The 19844-nt window shown below is 34.6% G+C and overlaps 3 protein-coding genes across 4 annotated transcripts in view; 2 read left to right on the forward strand and 1 right to left on the reverse strand.

The window, feature by feature from the left end:
* The first annotated feature begins 532 nt into the window (after positions 1-532).
* Positions 533-6439, forward strand: hmox2b (heme oxygenase 2b). Of its 2 annotated transcripts, none has more exons than XM_087808909.1 (6): positions 533-731; positions 2451-2527; positions 2592-2709; positions 3678-4169; positions 4484-4607; positions 5790-5980. In XM_087808909.1, exons 2-6 carry the CDS (start codon positions 2472-2474, stop codon positions 5864-5866), a joined length of 867 nt encoding a protein of 288 aa, XP_087665035.1. In that variant the 5' UTR covers positions 533-731; positions 2451-2471; the 3' UTR covers positions 5867-5980. The 2 variants fall into 2 exon arrangements, with proteins under 2 accessions (XP_087665035.1, XP_087665034.1); XM_087808908.1 differs by lacking the exon at positions 5790-5980 and adding an exon at positions 5990-6439 and having other exon boundaries at positions 539-731.
* Positions 6440-8565: 2126 nt separating this feature from the next.
* dnaja3a (DnaJ heat shock protein family (Hsp40) member A3a) lies at positions 8566-14523 on the reverse strand. Its single transcript, XM_087808907.1, has 11 exons — positions 14325-14523; positions 13156-13289; positions 12998-13081; positions 12724-12930; positions 11619-11771; positions 11392-11539; positions 11251-11315; positions 10131-10259; positions 9944-10059; positions 9774-9871; positions 8566-8893 (listed from the first exon to the last, which is right to left on the reverse strand). The coding sequence occupies exons 1-11, from the start codon at positions 14512-14514 to the stop codon at positions 8871-8873; spliced, it is 1347 nt and encodes a 448-aa protein (XP_087665033.1). The 5' UTR covers positions 14515-14523; the 3' UTR covers positions 8566-8870.
* A 1274-nt stretch (positions 14524-15797) lies between these two features.
* coro7 (coronin 7) overlaps positions 15798-19844 on the forward strand; it is a 115022-nt gene continuing 110975 nt past the window's right edge. The window contains exons 1-4 of the mRNA XM_087808812.1: positions 15798-15979; positions 18172-18268; positions 18359-18439; positions 18522-18592. Coding sequence (XP_087664938.1) covers positions 15920-15979; positions 18172-18268; positions 18359-18439; positions 18522-18592 — 309 coding nt within the window. The 5' untranslated portion in view covers positions 15798-15919. The remainder of the gene's footprint in view (positions 15980-18171; positions 18269-18358; positions 18440-18521; positions 18593-19844) is intronic.

Raw genomic sequence — 19844 nt, forward strand, 5'->3', positions numbered from 1 at the left:
ACACTGTCATCAGTGAGCAGAGAAGCAGAATGAGTGCACGAATGCTCCTCCCATGATGCAACACTAATAGACTCAAGGACTCATTCATTCCTCGGGCTATTAAATTGTACAATTCTGAGTTCGGGGGCAGAAGTGGAGTGAAAGTATATGGATGTTCTGTTCTATGTTAGTCTTTGTATAATTTGTCTTTGTTGTTTTCTTTGATCTATGTTCTTTATCTTAGACTTAGATTGTATCATCTTGTTCTTTCTCTTTATGTTCTTGTTCTTATTTTATTTTGAATTATTTTTTATGAAAAATTGCTGTATTTTCTGTGGCTATTGGAAAAAAAAACAATTTCCCGAAGGAGAAGGGATCAATAAAGTTTTACCTTACCTTATCTTACCTTATTTTATTATATTTAATTCGTCTGTATGTTTTTTTTTTTTTAAATATATATATAATTGAATACATTTCTAAATGATTAAGTGAATCTAATTACATTTTTAAACATCCATTATGTATTTTTTATTTGAATAAATACAATTTTACGAGAATTTTTTTTTTTCAGAATATATGGGAAAAAGAAGAAGAAAATAATAATTAAAAAGAAACGTTTTAAACAGGGATGAGAAATGTAAACAAAAAAAAAACAACTAAAAACTAAAATTCATCATCGCAGACGCACTAATCCCGCGCATGCGCAGTCGACTACAACAAGCGCATTAGTTCAGTGGACCTGCGGAGTGAAGGTTTGTGTTCAATGTCACCGCTTAAATCTGATTTATCGTATTCTTTAATTCACTCAAACGCCTCCATCTTAACCCTCGGATCTTCCCCGAGTTCGATCTCGTCAGATAAACGAACGCGAGGCCGTTGTTTGGATGAAAAAGTGCCGTTAGCTGCTAACTTTGCTAGCGCTGCCTGTGAAGTTATTGTTGTGACAATGTTGTCGTTTCAAGTCGCGTGTCTTCCTTCTGATGGTGTTTAAGAATCGATCTGTTGATCTCGTGCAGGAGAAAAAATCGATCTGTTGTTTTTTTCTGCCATCGTGACTGTCGTGTTTTAGAGATAAAAGAAAAAAAAAAAGCTGCTGTTGGCATTTTCCATTGTGAGCAGCTAGCTGTGGTTAACAACAGGGGGGCCTTTGACATGTTGTTCTCTCTTGTCACTCTAACTGGTTTATTTGACGTTTTTATTATCTATATTTTAACTAAATACGACTGTTTTTCAGTGTTGAAATCACCACCCCCATTTACATTAGAAGTATTTAAAAATAAAATAGCCTTTTTTTTTTTACATTTCAATGCTGGAAATACATTTTTATAAGTAAGTTAGTAATTTTTATTTGTATAGCGCTTTTCCAGACCAGGGTCACAAAGCGCTTAAACAATCAGAACAATATTCAATAAAGTATATACTTTAAAGGTCAAGATAAAACTGATAACACAACAGGAGTTCCAGAAAATCAAGGAAAAGCCTGAACAAATAAAAATGTCTTAAGATGTTTCTTAAAGGAGTCAGTAGATCCATCAAACACAGAGGAAGATCGTTCCAAAGCTTAGGAGCAACAGCCTGGAAGGATTTCTCTCCTCTGGTCCTGAACCGTGTTCAGGAACCATCAGTCGATTCTGATCCAAAGACCTCAGAGCCCGAGCTGGGGTGTAAGGCTGGATCAGATCACTGATGTAAGGAGGAGCCTCACCATGAATAGATCTCAAAGTAAGAACCAGAATTTTAAAGTTGATCCTGAAAGAAACTGGAAGCCAGTGAAGAGTTTAAAGGATCTGAGAAATGTGAGTTCTTCTACTAGAGCAGGTCAGAGTTCTCGATCCAGAGTTCTGAATCAACTCAAGTGAGTTTAGTTCCTGTTATTGTAAGATGAGTTTAACACTATGTACTCCGGAGTGAACCCCATGACTCTGACGGACTGTCATATTAGTGCTGACAAGGTCGTGTAATGCTGGGTCGAGTGTCGATCGGAAAATAGCGAGAGTCGTACACTTTCAGTTCCGAATACACACTCAGGCTTTTACTCAACCCAACATGAAGCCAAAGGTTTACTTTTTTACGGATTCTTAAAAAGTCCTTAAAAGGCGTGGTATTTAATAATTATAACGTCAATTTTCTCAAGTATTAAAAAGGGAAAAGTATAGGTTAGTATAGGTATGTTTCAAATGTTTGTCTAACATTTGTTTATTTATTAAAAATAATAATTTACAAAGTGACGCACAATCACTAACTAACAAACCAGTGTAGCATTTCTTTCTCAAGTGGACTCAAAACTCATTTTTATTTTACGTTAAACTAAACATTTGTCTCTAAACCTATTTAATTAATTTATATTTATATTTTTCAATGTTAGCCATTAAATCTATCAAAGTGATTCAACAAGCCTTAATGTAACACCCCTAAAGCTGTAGGAGCTCAGTGTAGATGTACACATGTTTACATTTCTTTTGTCCCTGAAGATAAAATAAAGCGACACAAGTATGGAGACGACACAGGCCAAGTCAAACGGAGACGTTCATCAAGAAGACAAGCTCAGGTAACTCTTTAAACACAATGCGTTGACGTGTTTTTTTTTTAAATCACGACGGTTCCTCCTACAGTCCTGACGATCTATCGGAGCTGCTGGCAGCAGGGACTAAAGATGTGCACGAAAAAGCCGAAAACACACAATTCGTGAAGGATTTCCTCAGAGGACGGATTCGCAAAGAGCTTTTTAAGGTTGGTTTACAACAGCGTTTGAGGAAATACATGTTTGGCGCAGTTAATAGATATTAGAGTTGTATACATTTGAATATATTGTTTAAGCGATACTGTATCAATTTACTCTTTTTGTTGCTCCTTTAATTTTACACAGTTATTTTATGGTTTATCAGTAAAGTTTGTTAAAAACCTCCTTTTTTTTGTTTATTGAACTTACAATTGACTTCTAAATATTCACGGTATTTGTTTCTTTTTTTTGTTGTTGTTGCCATTAAACCTCCGGCCTCTAGATGGCAACAGTCCTTACGTCCTACAGGTATAAAGGAACAACGAGATCAAGGCAATGACTGTACGACATATAATCAATATACATTAGTTGAGAAAAGAGTAAAATCAATATTATTAGAAACACTTTCATGCAAAAATATAAAAATTTGGGCTATTTTTTAAATTAAACAAAACTATAAAAAATTAATATAGATAAACAAAAAAAAAAAAAATAACATTACTGTATTGATATTCATTCATTTTTTCATATTATCTTTTGTATTTTTACGTATAACCCTAGTGATGTGCTTAAAATTTAAATAATTCAATATTTACAATTAACTTACAAATATTCACGACCTTTGTCCATTTTTTTTGTTGCAATTACGCTTCTGGCAGTCATTACGTCCTCAATGTCTAAGGGAACAACGAGATCTCGGCAATGACTGGGGACGAGAGGATACAGTCCACTCCAACAGCTTTTAAAGCTGACATTTGGACATATTTTGGTTTAAAAACAAATTAAATCAGTTACGACTTCGTCAAGAGTCATGTGGTCTGTAAATTCTGAGACAATACTACACATATATCCTTGTTACTACAGTATCACTATATATCGCATCGTTGACCCTGTATCGTGATAAGTATCGCCAGATTCTTGACAAAAAACACCACTTATAGAAACATATGGACACTTAAATACACTATTTTTCTTTAAGCTGGGAGCGGTGGCGCTCTACTACACGTACACTGCCCTGGAAGAAGAACTTCACCGAAACAAGGAACACCCTCAAATCGCCCCGATCTATTTCCCGTCGGAGCTCCACCGCCACGACGCGCTGAGCCGAGACCTGGAGTTCTTCTACGGGCCCGACTGGAAGGACCAAGTCCACTGTTCGAAGGCCGCCCAGGGCTACGTGGACCGCATCCACAAGGTGGGCCAGGAGGACCCGGTGCTGCTGGTGGCTCACGCCTACACCCGCTACATGGGGGACCTGTCGGGGGGGCAGGTGCTGAAGAAAGTGGCCCAGAGGGCCCTGAAGCTCCCGGCGACGGGGGAGGGACTGGAGTTCTATCAGTTTGACGGCATCCACAGCGCCAAAGCCTTCAAGCAGCTGTACCGGAGTCGGATGAACGAGATAGAAACGGACAGTGTGGCGAAGAAGAAGCTCGTGGACGAGGCCATCAAGGCTTTCAATTTCAACATGGAGGTGCGTTGATTTTTGAAACAATGTCTAAATTACAGACTCAAATATTGTACTTTGGTCCCTCGCGTTGTTACGCCTCTGGGTAGCATTTTTTAAAAGTGGGTCCACGGCTGTGGCTGGGCGGCAAAGCATCACGGCAGCTGTTCAGGTCACCGTTACTGGGAGGGTTTGTCAAGAGGGGGCATGACCTCCACAATAAATGAGGGACCTTTGTAATATTATTATATATATATATCATTATAAAAAAGTGTTTTTTATCCAAAAATCAAATATGTTAAGGCCGGTAAAAATAGTTTTTCAATTCCTTCCAAAAACAGGTGTTTGAGGAGCTGGAAGAACTTGGGAAGAGCATCAAGGACGAGGTCTTGGACGCTGGGATGTCGGTCCACGGAGCGACGGGCGGAGACATCAGTAAATGTCCCTATTATGCTGCTCAGATGGGTGAGTTTGCATCATCTCTTCTTGTTTTTCCAAAGAGGTTAAATGTGTTAAAAACGTGCTAAATGCTGTTGAAGAGTTGTGTCTTGAGCAGCAAGTACACAAATCTAAAGTCGAAAAGTAAACTCCCAACAGTTTGTATATTTATATTTGGAATAAAAGGACCTAATACTAATTTGTACAAAACTACATGAAATTTAAAATAAAACATGTCCTTGTATCTTCACATTTTACTCCGATAACTACTATAAGCAACTTAATGGCCACTTTAATTGTGTTATAAACTGCACATTTTTGAATAATTTTTCCATTTTTCATTTGTATGCTGCTGTAGAACTCTTTTGCTGACATTCCTGTCATTGAGTTTTCTTCTGAGATTACTGTAATATTTGGATATCACCACAAACTGTTACATTTGGCTAAAAAGTCAAAGTTTATTTATATTTAGTGCCTTAAAGCATGTAATTATAGCGACTCATTGATGTTAAACGGTCGTAAATATTAAGCAGTTGTACGATAGAAAGATATAAATTCAATATTTAAAACTGTACAAGTGTATAATTTACTTCCAAGTAAAAACAATAATGTACTATTTATTTAAGTAAAAAAATATAGATAGTAAAAGGTAATTTTGTTATATCCATACATATTTTTTGCTTTATTTGCCATCATACCAGTCAAATAATTGAATTCGTTTTTTAATACACGTTTTAAATAAACAATAAAGCAGCAGCTAATTGAACGTATGTTTCTAGCTCCCCCTACCGTTAGAACGGTGTAACTCCAACGGTAAAGACGACAGAAAATATTGATTTAATTCGGTATAAGATATTAATTAATTATACGAATTCGTAAAATAAATCCCTCGCATGATAGAATTAAAAAAAAATATATATATATATATATCATGTATTATTAATAGTTGTAAGGCGATACAGTATTTTAATATATTAACAATTAATTATGAGGTAATAAAAGTTCCTATAAGTACTGATACGTCAAAGTATGTTGGTGCTAGGAAAGCAAGAATTATAAAATACTCTTAACCCTTGTGTTATCTTAGGGTCACCTTGACCCAGAGGCAACACAAGGGTTCATTTCCCTTCATGCCAGTAGCAGAAGATTTGAACTTGTTTATTTCTGGCTCCCCCTACTGTTCTATCTGTGTCATTCATTTCTGGACAGTTTTGTCTTTTCTTGGCTCTCAGAACCGAAATGAAACCTATAATTACAGAAATCAAAAAATGTCATTTAAGTCATAAAACTACTACTTACACGCCATCGTTTCTTCTTTTTCTTCTTCTTCTTCTTCTTCTTCTTCTTCTTCTTCTTCTTCTTCTTCTTCTTCTTCTTCTTCTTCTTCTTCTTCTTCTTCTCCGTCTCAGCGGCGTCCGGCGGAACCACTTACGCGTGTCAGATGGTCATGGCGCTGCTCCGGAACCCGACCGGCCAGGTTCTGGTCGCCACCTGGTTCGCGGTTCTGGCCGGACTGGCCGCCTGGTATCTCATGTGATCCAACCCCACACCCCCACACCCCCACACCCCAACACCCCCCCACCCACTCCTGCTGCTGCTGAAGAGAAAGAAGAAGAACGAAGAAGCACAAACTGTTCAAACCCATTTAGCATTTTCTGACGAAACCCATCGAACGTTAAGGATGTAAACTCTGTCCTCGCGTTCACTTTCTCCTCAGGCTTGTAAATGTCTACCTCCTTCACTCCTGCCATCCTGTCCTGCTGTGAAAAAACTTTACACAAGTTTATCAGTGTCAGTGTAGCGTTGATGATTTGAATTGACATTTTTAAATGTTGAAACTTTTTTTTTTTTTAATTGAATCATTTAATTGAATAATTTCTATATTCAAAGTTTGTTTCAGTTGAATAATTCAATTAAATAATTTCTATATATTCAAAGTTCATTTTAATTGAATCATTTAATTAAATAATTTCTATTTAAAGTTTAATTATTTTATTGAATCATTTAATTCAATCATTTCTATATTAAAAGTTGTTTTTAATTTAATCATTTCTATATTAAAAGTTGTTTAATTAAATAATTGAGTTCAATCAGTACAATATTAAAAGGTTTTGTTTATTAAATAATTAAATGGAATCATTTCTATATTAAAAGTTAATTTTAATTGAATAGTTACTACATGAAAAGTATTTTTTAATTGAATAATTTAATTAAATAATTTATATCCAAAGTTTAATTATTTGATTGAACAATAGAATTCAATCATTTTCTATATAAAAAGATTACATTTGTTTCTATTGATTAATTGAATTCAATCATTTGTATAATTTTTACTTTTTTTTTATAACAATTGAACTAAGAAAACTTTAATCATTTTTGAATTAGAAAATCAAACTCGACGTGTTATTAATTAAATATTAAATTAAATTGTATTATTGAATTTAAACGTCTGCGAATTAAGAATTTATCAAACATTTATTATTTGAATTATTAGAATTAGTTAATCAAACTCGATGTTTAAAAAATAAGTAATTAATTAAAAAAATGTATAAAATAAATAAATGAATTAATTTCTTCATATATATTGTATATTGTATATTCATATATATTTCTTCATATATATATATTTATATATATATATATATATACACACAACAAACTCAAATGTTGTGTTTACAACACTTGCAATAAAGATTTTTATACATAAAAATAAGTCAATATCTAAACATCTGAAATATTCAATTCAACTGTTCAATATTCTGACGACACTGATAAACTTCCATAAAACATTGTCTAAAAGAAATTCCTCTCATTAACTGCCTGTTCAAGATGTGTTTTCTTTCTAGATATTATAAAGTATTTGAACGGTCAACACTTTACTGTACATTAGTATGAACTTGGAGGATCAGCTCAGTTCAAATACGTTTATTTCCGGCTCGTCTTTCACAGAGAAACGGTTTTATTTATTCTGTTCTGAAGCATATATTGAGTGTTTTTCTTAAGCATTCATTTCATGTTCATTTAATTTCTGTAAATATGCAAACGAGTAGACTTGTTGGATGTTAAAAGACGAAAGTGATGGTGTAGCGTCGGCGTGGAAGAGACTCAGGTTCATGTTCGTCACGAGAAATGACGACGAGTTGCACAAATGGGATCAAACGTGTGTGAAACTACAAAAAAAAAAAAGCTTTATCGTGCTCGTGTTATTTCAAGTGAAGATTTGCTTTGTGTTGCTTTGAGTTGTTGATAGTTGCGTCGTTACACTTGTAACTACTGTTGCTTTCATCTTTAGACCAATGAGACTGAATATGTGTCGACAATAACTTTGATCGACTACATGATGCAAACTTGATGACTAATAAAAACTAGACTCGAAGTCTTGTTTATTGTGATTAAAATGATCATTTAGAGCGTGGTGCGTTCAATGGCATCGACACAGAGTATGTGATTTAAATGAAAAAAAAATACTGGTTCAAAAGAATCAGGTAAATTAGGCAAAAACATTAAGTAGGAAATTTGGATGATTAACTTTTTCTCAAGGTGTTAACATATTAAAGCATTGTTTACAAAAAAAACTAAGATTTTCAAGATGAACCCCAATAAAAACGAATTTATAATCTTTGCCATTTTTCCAGAACCAAGGATCTTGCATTTGGAACCTGTTTGAGAAAAAAAAGAACAAATTTATTTTTAAAATAAAGTTTCATATTTAACTATTCAGAGATCAATAAACCATTCAAGTATTAAGTAATTGTTAAAAGTTCTTGGGTAATTTAACCTGCAAAAGTTGATTATTTTCGACAAAATAACAAATGTATTATTTTTTAAAAGGTTATTAAGTAGTTAAATATCTATAAAAAAGCTCATTAAAGTATAGATTAAAAGGATTTAAAAGAGGATTTGATAAAACAATGCAACAGTAACGTTCTGATTCTCTGATATAATCCGACAAGTGCTTCCAAATAATCCATGCAGACAAAGTCCATTTGTTAAGATGTTACTTTTATTCATAGATGAACCATGGATCCCACAGTTGAGGCTCCTTCATGTACAAATGTTTCTCCTGCACGTCCTGATCGTGTCACTTTCATAATCCAACATAAATCTGTAATCATTGAAAGACGGAGGGAGTTTCAAGCGATGCAGCAGGCGTTGGAAACTTCTCCGGTGATGGAATTATTGTTCATTTTCTACGTTGAATACGAGGTGAGAATATGTCCTTTCGAGCTTCTGGAGTTTTGAATCCGACGACATCCGCAGGTTTCTATCGTCTTCTTACGTCGTCGTCGTTCAACTCCAGGAAGACCTTTTTCCTAAAAAAGACAGAAACATGTTTCTTCAGCGGAACATCGCGTTTGGTTTGATGCTCGATATCGTACCTGGTTTGTGTCAAGATGAACTAAACTACTTCTTAAATTAGGAGAAAAAAACAAAAACCTTCTTGTTAAAAGTCCTGTGCTGTGTCTCAAATCGCATACTAGCGTACTAAAAGTTAGTATTTTTAGTGCGTTAGTGCGTCTCAATTCTTAGTATGCGAAATTTAGTGCGCCATGCACACTAAATTGGCGTACTAACACGCCCACAAAACTGAGCATGGTTCAATGGACACTAACCACCCTAAACAGCCGCCATCTTACGTTACGTTGTAAACTGAAGTTACGTCATATATAAATGCATATATATATTCATATACTTACATGTGCATTTTCAGCAGCAGTAGAAGGATGACACGTCTTCGGTGCTGATACCAGCTTAAATATCTCGCAATTATTTAGATTCTCATATTTTTTCTTTATTTCTTTTTCCAAAGTTGCAATACGTGCTGCCAGCAGGTGGCGATAGCGTTCAAACAGCTGGTTGAAACATTGTAGATAGAAGTAGAAGAAGAAGCCGTCATGTGATTTCCTGTTAGTGTGTAGCAGCAGAGTTTGATTTGAGACGTACTATCTGTGGAGAATTTGCGTACTAGTTAGTACGTACACTAAACTGATGCATACTAACTTCTAGCATACTAAGAGTAGTATGCGATTTGAGACACAGCACTGAAGACTTCTTTCTTTGCTCAACACTGCCCCCACATGGATAGAGTTGGCATCAGACATTATGGCGACAAACCAGTGTTACTGATTTAAACGATACAACTAAACAAGTCTATTTTAAATTAAAAGTGTAACTTTCAATGCAAAAAAGTACCATTAGTGGTCGTTGTGAGGCCGTTAACTGTTCCTTCTACGTCCGTCTCCTCCTCGGCGTAGCTCATGAGGAGAGATTTCTGTCGGTCTGTTAAGGTCCTGCACGATAAAAACAATTACAGTTTGTTTTGAATAAAAGAGATAAGAGACGATGCTTTTATTAAAGCTTACTTGGGGATTTTCACTATGAAATGGATGTAGTGGTCGCCGAAGCCGTGGCCACTAACGCGAGCGATGCCTTTCCCGGCGAGATGGATCCTCTGGTCCGTCTGGACGCCGACAGGGATCTGAACAAACAAAACCACGTGAATCCTCCTTAAGAACGAGTGTTTTGAAGCCACACAGGACAGATACTCACCGACAGATTGAGGGTTTCGTAAAGGCCTTGAGCTCTCATGGTGCCGCCCAGGATGGCTTGAGCCACCGAGACGTGGACGTCGGAGTGAACGTCTGCTCCGTCTCGTCGGAACACTGGACTTTTTTTGACCTGGAAGAGAAGGAAACACTCAAGACGGTGCCTTCGATCGTCATCCTGCATTATGTTGGACAGAGTTGCTACAGCTTGACGTGAGTTCAATTCAATACTTTTTATTTAAACAAATAATGAGCAAATCGACAATTAATTTTTTTTTTTATAACTATTTATATTGTTGGTTGGACAAAATGAAGGTTGATTTGTTTCCTTATTATTCAATAAAAATGTTTCTTTAGTTAAAAAAAAGAAAAGAATTTACATATTTGCAATTCAATAAAAACATAAAAAACTTTGAACAAGATGTAAATGTTCAATGGTTCAAATACCTTCTGAATAGATCTTTTGTACACGTTACATAAAACGCTAATTGCGCCCTCATGCGGACCCAACCAGAATTACAGGTTCAAAACAATTGATTGCAATTCATTTATTTATTTTAATAGTTATTTTTTTATTAACAAATAAATCAGTAATCGATTAATTATTTGCATTCCAAATAAATAAAATTAAACGTTACAAAAAATAAAGTTTACCCAACTTATTTTTCATTAAATATACATTTTTTGAATTAAAATATTTTAATTTGATTGAAGAAACTTTTTTTTCTAATCCAACCATTTTTGTGATTTTAATTTTTTTAAATTATTATTAAAGCAACTTTTCAATAAATTGAAAAAATATAAAAGGAACTAGCAACTAACGTTTGTGAGTTATGCTGTAGTGAGTACAACCTGTAAAATAAAATAAAAATAAAATAATTTTTCCAGATGTTCTGAGATGTGAAACTAACACACAATCTTATTAAACCACGTGTGGACATTTTTAAGACCGAGAAGAAACTTTGATTTAAGACATTTTAATGCCGCCTAAGATCTTATTTTTAGATTAAAGAACTGAATGACTAAGAATTTTAGAGGATCTGCAGGAAACCTGAAGAAAGAGATCCAAAACATTCCTGATTCACAACAACAACAACAACAACAATAACAACTCCAATAGTTACTTTGAAAGTGATGAAGATCTCCTTCTTGCCGACCGGCATTCTGACCGTTTGACCGTCTTCCACCCCTGAAGGAGAAACAAACATTTTTACTTTGAATATCGTTAGAATACGAGCATTTATTTTCTAATCTGGATCACAAACCTGCTGGAACCGGAACCATCACCGTCTTCCTCTGTTTGGTCTGACCGGTTCCTCGGCAGGAGTTGCACGGCGAGGAGATGATGGATCCTTTACCGGCACAACGGCGACACGTGGATCGCATCACGAACGGACCCGTGTTGATCGTCTCCTGCTCGGAGGGAAACACAAGAGTTTAGTGGAGGAAAAAGGAGAGTAAAATAAAAAAAAGGGTTTGAAAAAAACGTTACCATGCCGGATCCATTGCACTGACCGCAGTGCTGGACCTTCGAGCCGGGCTCACGACCTTGACCATCACAGCGTTGACAGGCGGCTTCCATGTTGACCGTTATCTCTTTATTTACTCCTTTAGCAGCTTGAGTGAACGATAGATCCATCATGTACTGTCGAGGGAGAGCAACAGTTATTGACTTCAATGATTTAAACATATGTATGTTCTGACCCTTTATTAACTGCTGCACTTACTGTAGTTATTCTTTCCTTTATTACATTTAAATATTTAAAATGTTGGTTATTTTTCAAGCATCATTATATTATAATGTTGCATTTGTCGTTTGTTTTGAATTTAATAAAAATGGAATATTCTCTAAATAAATGATTTTACACAGAGTTTTAATTCCATAATTCAAAAATACATTTTCTAAAATCAACATTTATTAACTTTTAGCCTTTTAAATTCAATATAGAAATGTTGGTATAATAGTGACACCAGACAATAATGAATTTAAAATGCTACGAATTCAAAAAATATTAATTAAAAAATATTTAAAAAAATGTGTATTAAATTATTGGAATCGGAATATATATATAATATTTTCATTTTCATATAATTAATTAAATATGCTTAAAATTCAACATCGCTTATTATAAAAATACTGAATTACATAAAATAAAATAATGAATGATTTAATTCAATAATTTAAAAAAATATATAATTCAGTAATAAAAGAAATTATCAACAATATCAACATTATAAGTAAGTAAGTAATATTTATTTATATAGCGCTTTTCCAGACCAGGGTCACAAAGTGCTTAAACAATCAAAACAATACTCAAAAAAGTATATACTTTAAAGATCAAGATAATACTGAGAACAACACAGGAGTTCGAGAAAATCAAGGAAAAGCCTGAACAAATAAAAACCTCTTAAGATGTTTCTTAAAGGAGTCAGTAGACTCCATCAATAAATGCTATATTCAATCATTCAATATTCTGATGACCCTGATATACTTCCATATATATATCCAAACTTGCTCTTACCATTAAACATGGGGATTTAAAGTAGTCGTACAAACAATGTTTAGAGCAAATAATGACACGGCAAACTCCACTGACCTCTTGTGGCTGATTAAATGCGTTACTAAAGTCTCCAAATCCACGACCTCCAGAGAACTCTCCGAAGATGTTTCGGAAAAGGTCTTCTGGATTCACGTTGCTGGTGTTTCCCGACCAGTACTGCTGTCCTCCTCCTCCTCCTCCGGCATTGAAATCAGTGGAACCGTACGCATCGTACTGTTTCCTCTTGGACTCGTCGCTTAGAACCTGAATAGTGTTAAAAAATAAGATGTTAAATAAATACAAATATATGCGACAACGTCGACAAATGTACCTCGTAGGCTTCGGCCAACTGTGTGAACTTCTCTTTGGCTTGCGGGTCCTCCTTGTTTGAGTCCGGGTGGTACTTTTTGGCCATCTGAGAAAACAACACTTCATGACCTCACGGCTCAAGTCGTCTTGTTTTTTTTTCACCCTTAAAAAGACACGGACCTGATAGAACGCTTGCTTGACCTCCTTCTGGGTCGCTTTTCGAGGAACCCCCAGTATCTTGTAGTAGTCTTCTTTGCTCGCCGGGGCACTGGTGTGAAATGGAAGAGTGAGGATGACGTGAGGCGAACTGAAACCTGGAGTGAGAGGAAAAGAAAAACAAGGTTAACTTATATTAAAATACATTATCTTAGCATCACAGACCATGGTATTGACTGAGAGTACATTCACTCATCCATCTTTATTTTTAAAAATACTAGCATTGGTCCACTTTAAATTTTGAGGTCACAGGGTCGAACCCCACACTAAACGTTCTAATTTGATGTAGTTATTATAAAGTACTTATCATGGTACGGCTTCTTTCTTCACGATGTAACGCGTTTTTATACAGTCATTATGCATCTTAGATGGTTTTAATAGCCAATGGAAAGCAGTATCAATACTACTTCAAAGCACAGAACAGCTGTGAAAACCCTTCTACACAAAAAAGACTTAAGAAAAATTAACAGTTAACAATGTTGTTCTATAGGTTCTGCGTTGAGACATTATTTATACGTTTCATTAGCAATAAGAGCCTTTATTCTGTGCAAACTAAACTAGGCTTGATCTCGTTTTTTGTCACATTTGGACACTATTTATATTATTATCATGTTAAAAATGATGAGAATACTGAAATATATATATATATATATATAAATATATATATAAATATATATAAAATATTATATACAGAGTATACAGAAATATTATATACCATAAATGTTTTTGAAGAGAAATATTTGTATGATTTTAATTTTGTTGTGAACGTTTTGGATATTAAGAATATTGTTTTAAAGAAGTTATTATTTCAGTTCAGAATATGGTCACCCTCATGTATAACAGTCAAAAAGTACGTTAAACTTCGTGACAGTTGACTTTATAATGTTATATACGTGTCGATTGTATTACTGCAAACTGAAATGTAAACAATACATTAAGTTGATAATAATACTGTAGTTTGATCAAATAAAACTTTGTTCCAACCACATGTCATCAGACGACGCTTAGCTTAAAGATCAAACTTCACTTCGTGACCTTTATGGATCAGAAGACAGAATAAAACATAATTTTTCACAGAAAAGCATGTTTTGAGTGTTAGCATTAGCATTAGCAAAAAGGCCACTACGTCACACCTTTCAATGTCATCGCTTCTTTGCGAGCCACGCTTCCGTGGCGCCATGTTTTCCCGGAGCCCACGGAGGAGAACCCACGGAACGCATTGCAGGGAGAAGCTGCAGGGACGCCGGAGACCCGGGGTCGTCCACGGGACAAGATAACTGTGACCCAGCGTGAGGAACCGCGAGCTGCCGAAGACGCCATCATTTCCTACAGTCGCCGCTACCTTCATCCACTGCGCATGACCGGATGCAAATGGGCGTGACTTTTGGTTGAAACTGTACAAGTAAATAAATTGATGATAATATTTTTTTTGAGTGAACATCGGCTATATTTATTATTATCTTAACATTTTAAATGTTTTTTTTAATTGTTTTGATTGCATGGAATTAATATTATTATTTTTGTTATGGTTGAAACTATTATAGTCGAATTTTGGAATCACCAATTTGTACATGTACAAGTTTATGTATATATTTCTTGAATAATTTAATTTATTCAGATTGTTTTCAATGATTTTTGTTTTTACACGTAGAATTTAATGTTCTTATTCATTTTTTTCCCCTCAATTCTATCTTATGAAATTCCTAGCCTTTACTTTCAATATAAAATTGTTGCTAAAATGTGCCACAAAAAAATGTAGTAAATGGAATATTTTCAAAATGAATGTTTTTTTTTTACAAATGGAGTTTTCCATTCTTTTTTAAATCATTCAAAAACAAATTTGATTTTTTTTTTCATTTTTCAATGTAATATGAAATGTTTATAAAATAGTGCCACTATTTTTTATATTTAAAACGCTACAAAAAAAACACATGAATTTAAAACATGTATTGTTAAATAATTGGAATTACAGTATCAAAATCATTTTGAAAACATTCTGGATTTTTAAAATAAATTATTAAAAAATTAAATTAAACTTTTCAACATAGAAATTGTTAAATTCGATTATTCAACAAACAACTATTTCAACCTTTAACATACATTAATGTATTCAATTATTAATATTCAATGAGTAAAAATATAATTTATCCAAAAAAGAGTACAACATTTTTTCTTGCATCGTCACGACTATTTTGGGTTTAATACTAATTAAAAAAAAACAACTATATTATTATTATTATTTTAAATTATTTTCAAAATAATACTTGCCCGCATTTTTATATTAAATCTAAAAAACTACGAGTTAGAAAAACATGCTTTTGAGTGATTGGGATTAAAATATCAAACTTTATTTGTAAAATAAATATCTTATCTTTAGTACTTTTTTTTATAACATGAGCGATAAATCTTAACAAAAATTAGTAATAAAAATATAATCTCGACTATTTTGACAACTACAGATAAATTGTTACCGTAAAAAAAGGAGCGCATGTTTTATTGACCCTGTTGTAAAAAAAAAAGAAAGACACGTGACTCTGCCGTTGATTCAACACTGTTTCTGCTTTAACCTCCGCTCTGCCGGAGAGCGCGCTCACACAAATCGAGCGCTCTCTGTCGCCTGGACCAACCTGAGCTGTCAGCTGTAGCAGCAGCAGCAGCGAGAATTCAACCAGCAACCCTGCAAGACAGAGACACCCGGAAGGCACCAAAGTCAACCTGAGAGGGAAAAATGAATCGCTTTAAGACCTCGAAGTTCAAAAATACAACTCCGAAAATTCCCAAGAAGGACGTAAGTAGTCAAACCGGTGTTTAAGTATCAAAGCTAACATTAGCATTTTTCTATTAGCGTTTGCTAAAAACAAATGGAAATAAGAAGATAAAGGGGAACGAGTGGTTGCAGTTGAGGGGGGTGTGGAACTTCCTGCATCTCCCTAGCTTTATTCTGACACCCTTGTGAATCGAAACTGTCTCACAACAATCGCATGTTAAACTTTAATCTTTGGATTGAAGTTGTAAATCCATCAGGTGCTTCCACTTGCATGCAGGATATACATGGCAGTGACACTAGATTCAAAGCCTTCATAACAAGATAGTTCATGGAGATTTGTAGCCACTGATCTAGGGTCCGTGTGCATGAGAGGACTTGTCTGGGTTACAACTGCATTCTCTTGCATTTCTGTCGACTCTTTGAGCACGTTTTACTTTCAGGAACAAACTCAAGTTTGTTATTTAAAAGAGGCAGTAAAATCGAAATGTGCAGTAGATGCTCTTGTTCAAGGTTCATTCAAACATTGGGACACTTGTGAGTTATCGCCTGTAATATATAAGTATATTGAGTACATAATAACATGCATTCCTTTTAAAAAAAAAAAGAGATGCCAATACAGGTTTTTTAAGAATCCCTCCACGAGGCTTTGATGTCGACCGGCCCTTCCACTTCCACTTCCACGTCCTGCGTGACTTTCTGCTCGGTCACGATGGCAACAAAACATTATCAGAGGCACAAATCTTAAACCAGAATTACGGTATTTTGTTACTCAATCGCTTTGTTGATAGATTAAGTGAGACAAGTTGGGTTTTAGCATCATCACTGAGATGGTAATAAACGACAATACTAGTAAGTAAGTAAGTAAAGCTGGATCAGATCACTGATGGAAGGTCTGACCATGAATAGATCTGAATGTAAGAACCATCATTTTAAAGTTGGTCCTGAAAGAAACTGGCAGCCAGTGAAGAGAATTAAGGATCGGAGAAATGTGAGTTCTCCTACTAGAGCAGGTCAGAATTCTTGCTGCAGAGTTTTGTATCAACAGCTCCTTCTTGTTTAGACATAAAAACAAGCTGTTGCAATAGTCCAGACAAGAAGACCCAAAGACATGGATTATAAACTCCAGATCATGCTGATCGTAATATATATATATATATATATATATATATATTGTGATACTGTAGAAACAAAGGAATATATATTTGTACTATTGTCGAGTCCTCGACGAAGTTGTAACTGCTGTCGTTTGTTTTGAAGCTGCTGTTGAAGTCCACTGTATCCTCTCGTCCTCAGTCATCGCTGGGATCTCGTGGGATTTAATTTTTCACTTAGCTACGTGGACGTTACGACTTCTTGCAGAAATATGTTTAAAAAAAATGATATACATATTTTAGTCGATACAGTGCTGTTGAATATCGATTATGGTAGAGAAAATCTCGCACTATTTTAGTGTATCTATATTCTCTCATTAAAGTGAGATTGCCTTATTATGACATTAAATGCATTTTTTTTACGTACGTTAAAATTGTCTGGCTTGATATCTTATCTATAAGCATGTCGAAACCTTTTCACGTGCGACGTGATGGAGGTCATCGGAGCTCCTGTTAAAGCACCATTAACTGGATTAAAGTCCTTTTAATATCTCTTGAGTTCTGGTCCGTCAGAGGTGGACTTGATCCCGGGGCTCGAACATGTTGACCAGCAGAGACGCAGTGAAGCATTTGACTGAACAGTGAAACACTTTTATTTAGGATGAGATTTCAAGTTCCTTTCGGGATTTAAAAAAAAAAAAAGAAAGTGCGATATGATGATGAATAGAGACTTTGTGTTTCTGGTTAATAATAATAAAAGCAATAATCATTAAAAAATAAACCTTATGTGCTGGTGTTTTTTAGAGTTAAACTGACCAAACTATTATATCAGTACGACAAATAAAGCAGAGCTTTTCAAGATATTCCTTCCTCTGTGTATTCCTGTGGACCTGCCAAACTTTTTACTGCTACGAAGGAACTTCCTGTGTACTTCATACAGAGGCTTTTGTGTCTCAGTGAGATCCTTCCTGTTTCTTCACTCTGGGCTACGATCTTTATTTAAAACTCGTGGTTAAATCCTAACTGAAGTGACTCAAATGCAGCATTTTTTTTGTTGTACTTTGTCCGCTGTATTGAGATGTTAGTCTTGGGTTGATCCTCCTGTCACTCTCCGGTGTGCAGGAATGGATCCACGACGTCCACACCGGCTCCTTCTCGGGCCAGGGAAGCCACATCAAAGCCAGCTCCAAGTTTGTGGTGTTCAACACCGAACATGCTGGTGAGTAAAAAAAAAAAAAAAACCTGTACAGTGGCTGTTAATCATTGTTTGTTTTTCACATTTGTCCTCAATAAAAACGTTTGTATGCAGGGGGCACGATGTTGGGTCTGTCTACCGTCAAGCCCGGTCCAGATGGACAATGGAATGTCACTCAGATTCCTTGCCATTCCGGTGCGTTATTTACTTTATTTGAAATTGTTAAAACAAAATGAACTTTGGATTTACTCCCCAACCTTTTTTTTTCCATCTGAAGATCTGGTGACTGACATGGACTTTTCGCCTTTTGAAGAGAGTCTTCTGGTGACTTGTTCAGGAGATGAAACGGTGGGTCTCATTCATGCATAGCATAGCATAGCATAGCATAGCATAGCATAGCATATATGTATTTAGATGGATGGATGGATGGATGGATAAGACTTGCAGGCTTTTCCTTGATGTTCTGGAACTCCTGTTGTGTTTTCAGTTTTATCTTGATCTTTAAAATATATACTTTATCGAATATTGTTTTGATTGTTTAAGCGCTTTGTGACCCTGGTCTGGAAAAGCGCTATACAAATAAAAATTACTTACTTACTTACATCTGCTTTATGATAAACGGGTATAAGGATCCAATAACCAATATTAACATTGAACACATGAATGTTCTTTAAAAAGGTCATTTAAGTTGGAATTGCTGTAATAAATAACATTCTGTTGCCAAATATTTATGGCCAATTGAAAATATTCTTTTCATCTGATCATCATATATGTGTTATTTATTTATAAATTAATTTTTATAAGAGTCCAAAAAATGAATTAAAAATGTTTATTTTAAACGCATGTTTGTATATTTTATGTAATTTAATTTTGCCGAACATTTGAAAATGTTATTTTACGCTTATTAATATATTTCAGTTTCTTATTTATTTCTAAATGTTTTATTATTAAAAATTGACAAATGTATATGTTTTCAAAAATATAATTTCATTTTACAAATATATGTTCTTAAAAAGGTCTGACCAAACATTTCAATAATATTCTTTTCCCCCGAATCATCATGTTTGTTTTTTTTAATCTTTAAAATGTACGGGAGTCCTAAAATAAAATGTAAATGACTATTTTAATCATAAATGTATTCTTAATTTCAAATATCTTTTATTGTTTTATGTAAAGAAAATGATTGTATACCATTTGTGTGGCATGCACAAGTGAAAAGAAAAGGAGTACAATAAATTAAAACAAAAAACGGAGACGGTAGTTATAAAAAGGATAACCTTTAGTAAAAATAAAATGAGAATAAAATTAAAACTACATCAAATCCCGCAGTCTGTCAACCAGGACTCATTAACAGAACCTTTAAAATATGATATAAATGAATGAATACAAATACATAGTTAAACTAAAACACTAATAATGGGTTGAAGCTGGAATTCAGGCTTTGCTTTGACTTATAGACATGAATTTAAAGACAGAAGATTATGACACGTTACCTTAAGTAAGTAAGTAATATTTGTAGAGCGCTCCTCAGAGCCCGAGCTGGGGTGTAAGGCTGGATCAGATCACAGATGGAAGGTCTGCCCATGAATAGATCTGAAAG

Source organism: Callionymus lyra, chromosome 15 (assembly GCF_982586985.1).
Source record: "Callionymus lyra chromosome 15, fCalLyr1.hap1.1, whole genome shotgun sequence".
NCBI lineage: Eukaryota > Metazoa > Chordata > Actinopteri > Syngnathiformes > Callionymidae > Callionymus > Callionymus lyra.

Bases quoted from the DNA above. Each gene is read 5' to 3' on its own strand.
- hmox2b (XM_087808908.1), top strand. From the start codon at position 2,472: ATGGAGACGACACAGGCCAAGTCAAACGGAGACGTTCATCAAGAAGAC. The intron at 2,528-2,591 runs GTAACTCTTTAA...TTCCTCCTACAG, and splicing joins CATCAAGAAGACAAGCTCAG to TCCTGACGATCTATCGGAGC. The intron at 2,710-3,677 runs GTTGGTTTACAA...TTTTTCTTTAAG, and splicing joins TTCGCAAAGAGCTTTTTAAG to CTGGGAGCGGTGGCGCTCTA.
- dnaja3a (XM_087808907.1), bottom strand. From the start codon at position 14,514: ATGATGGCGTCTTCGGCAGCTCGCGGTTCCTCACGCTGGGTCACAGTT. The intron at 9,872-9,943 runs GTAAGCTTTAAT...TTTATCGTGCAG, and splicing joins TTCATAGTGAAAATCCCCAA to GACCTTAACAGACCGACAGA. The intron at 8,894-9,773 runs GTACTTTTTTGC...TGTCTTTTTTAG, and splicing joins CCTCACAACGACCACTAATG to GAAAAAGGTCTTCCTGGAGT.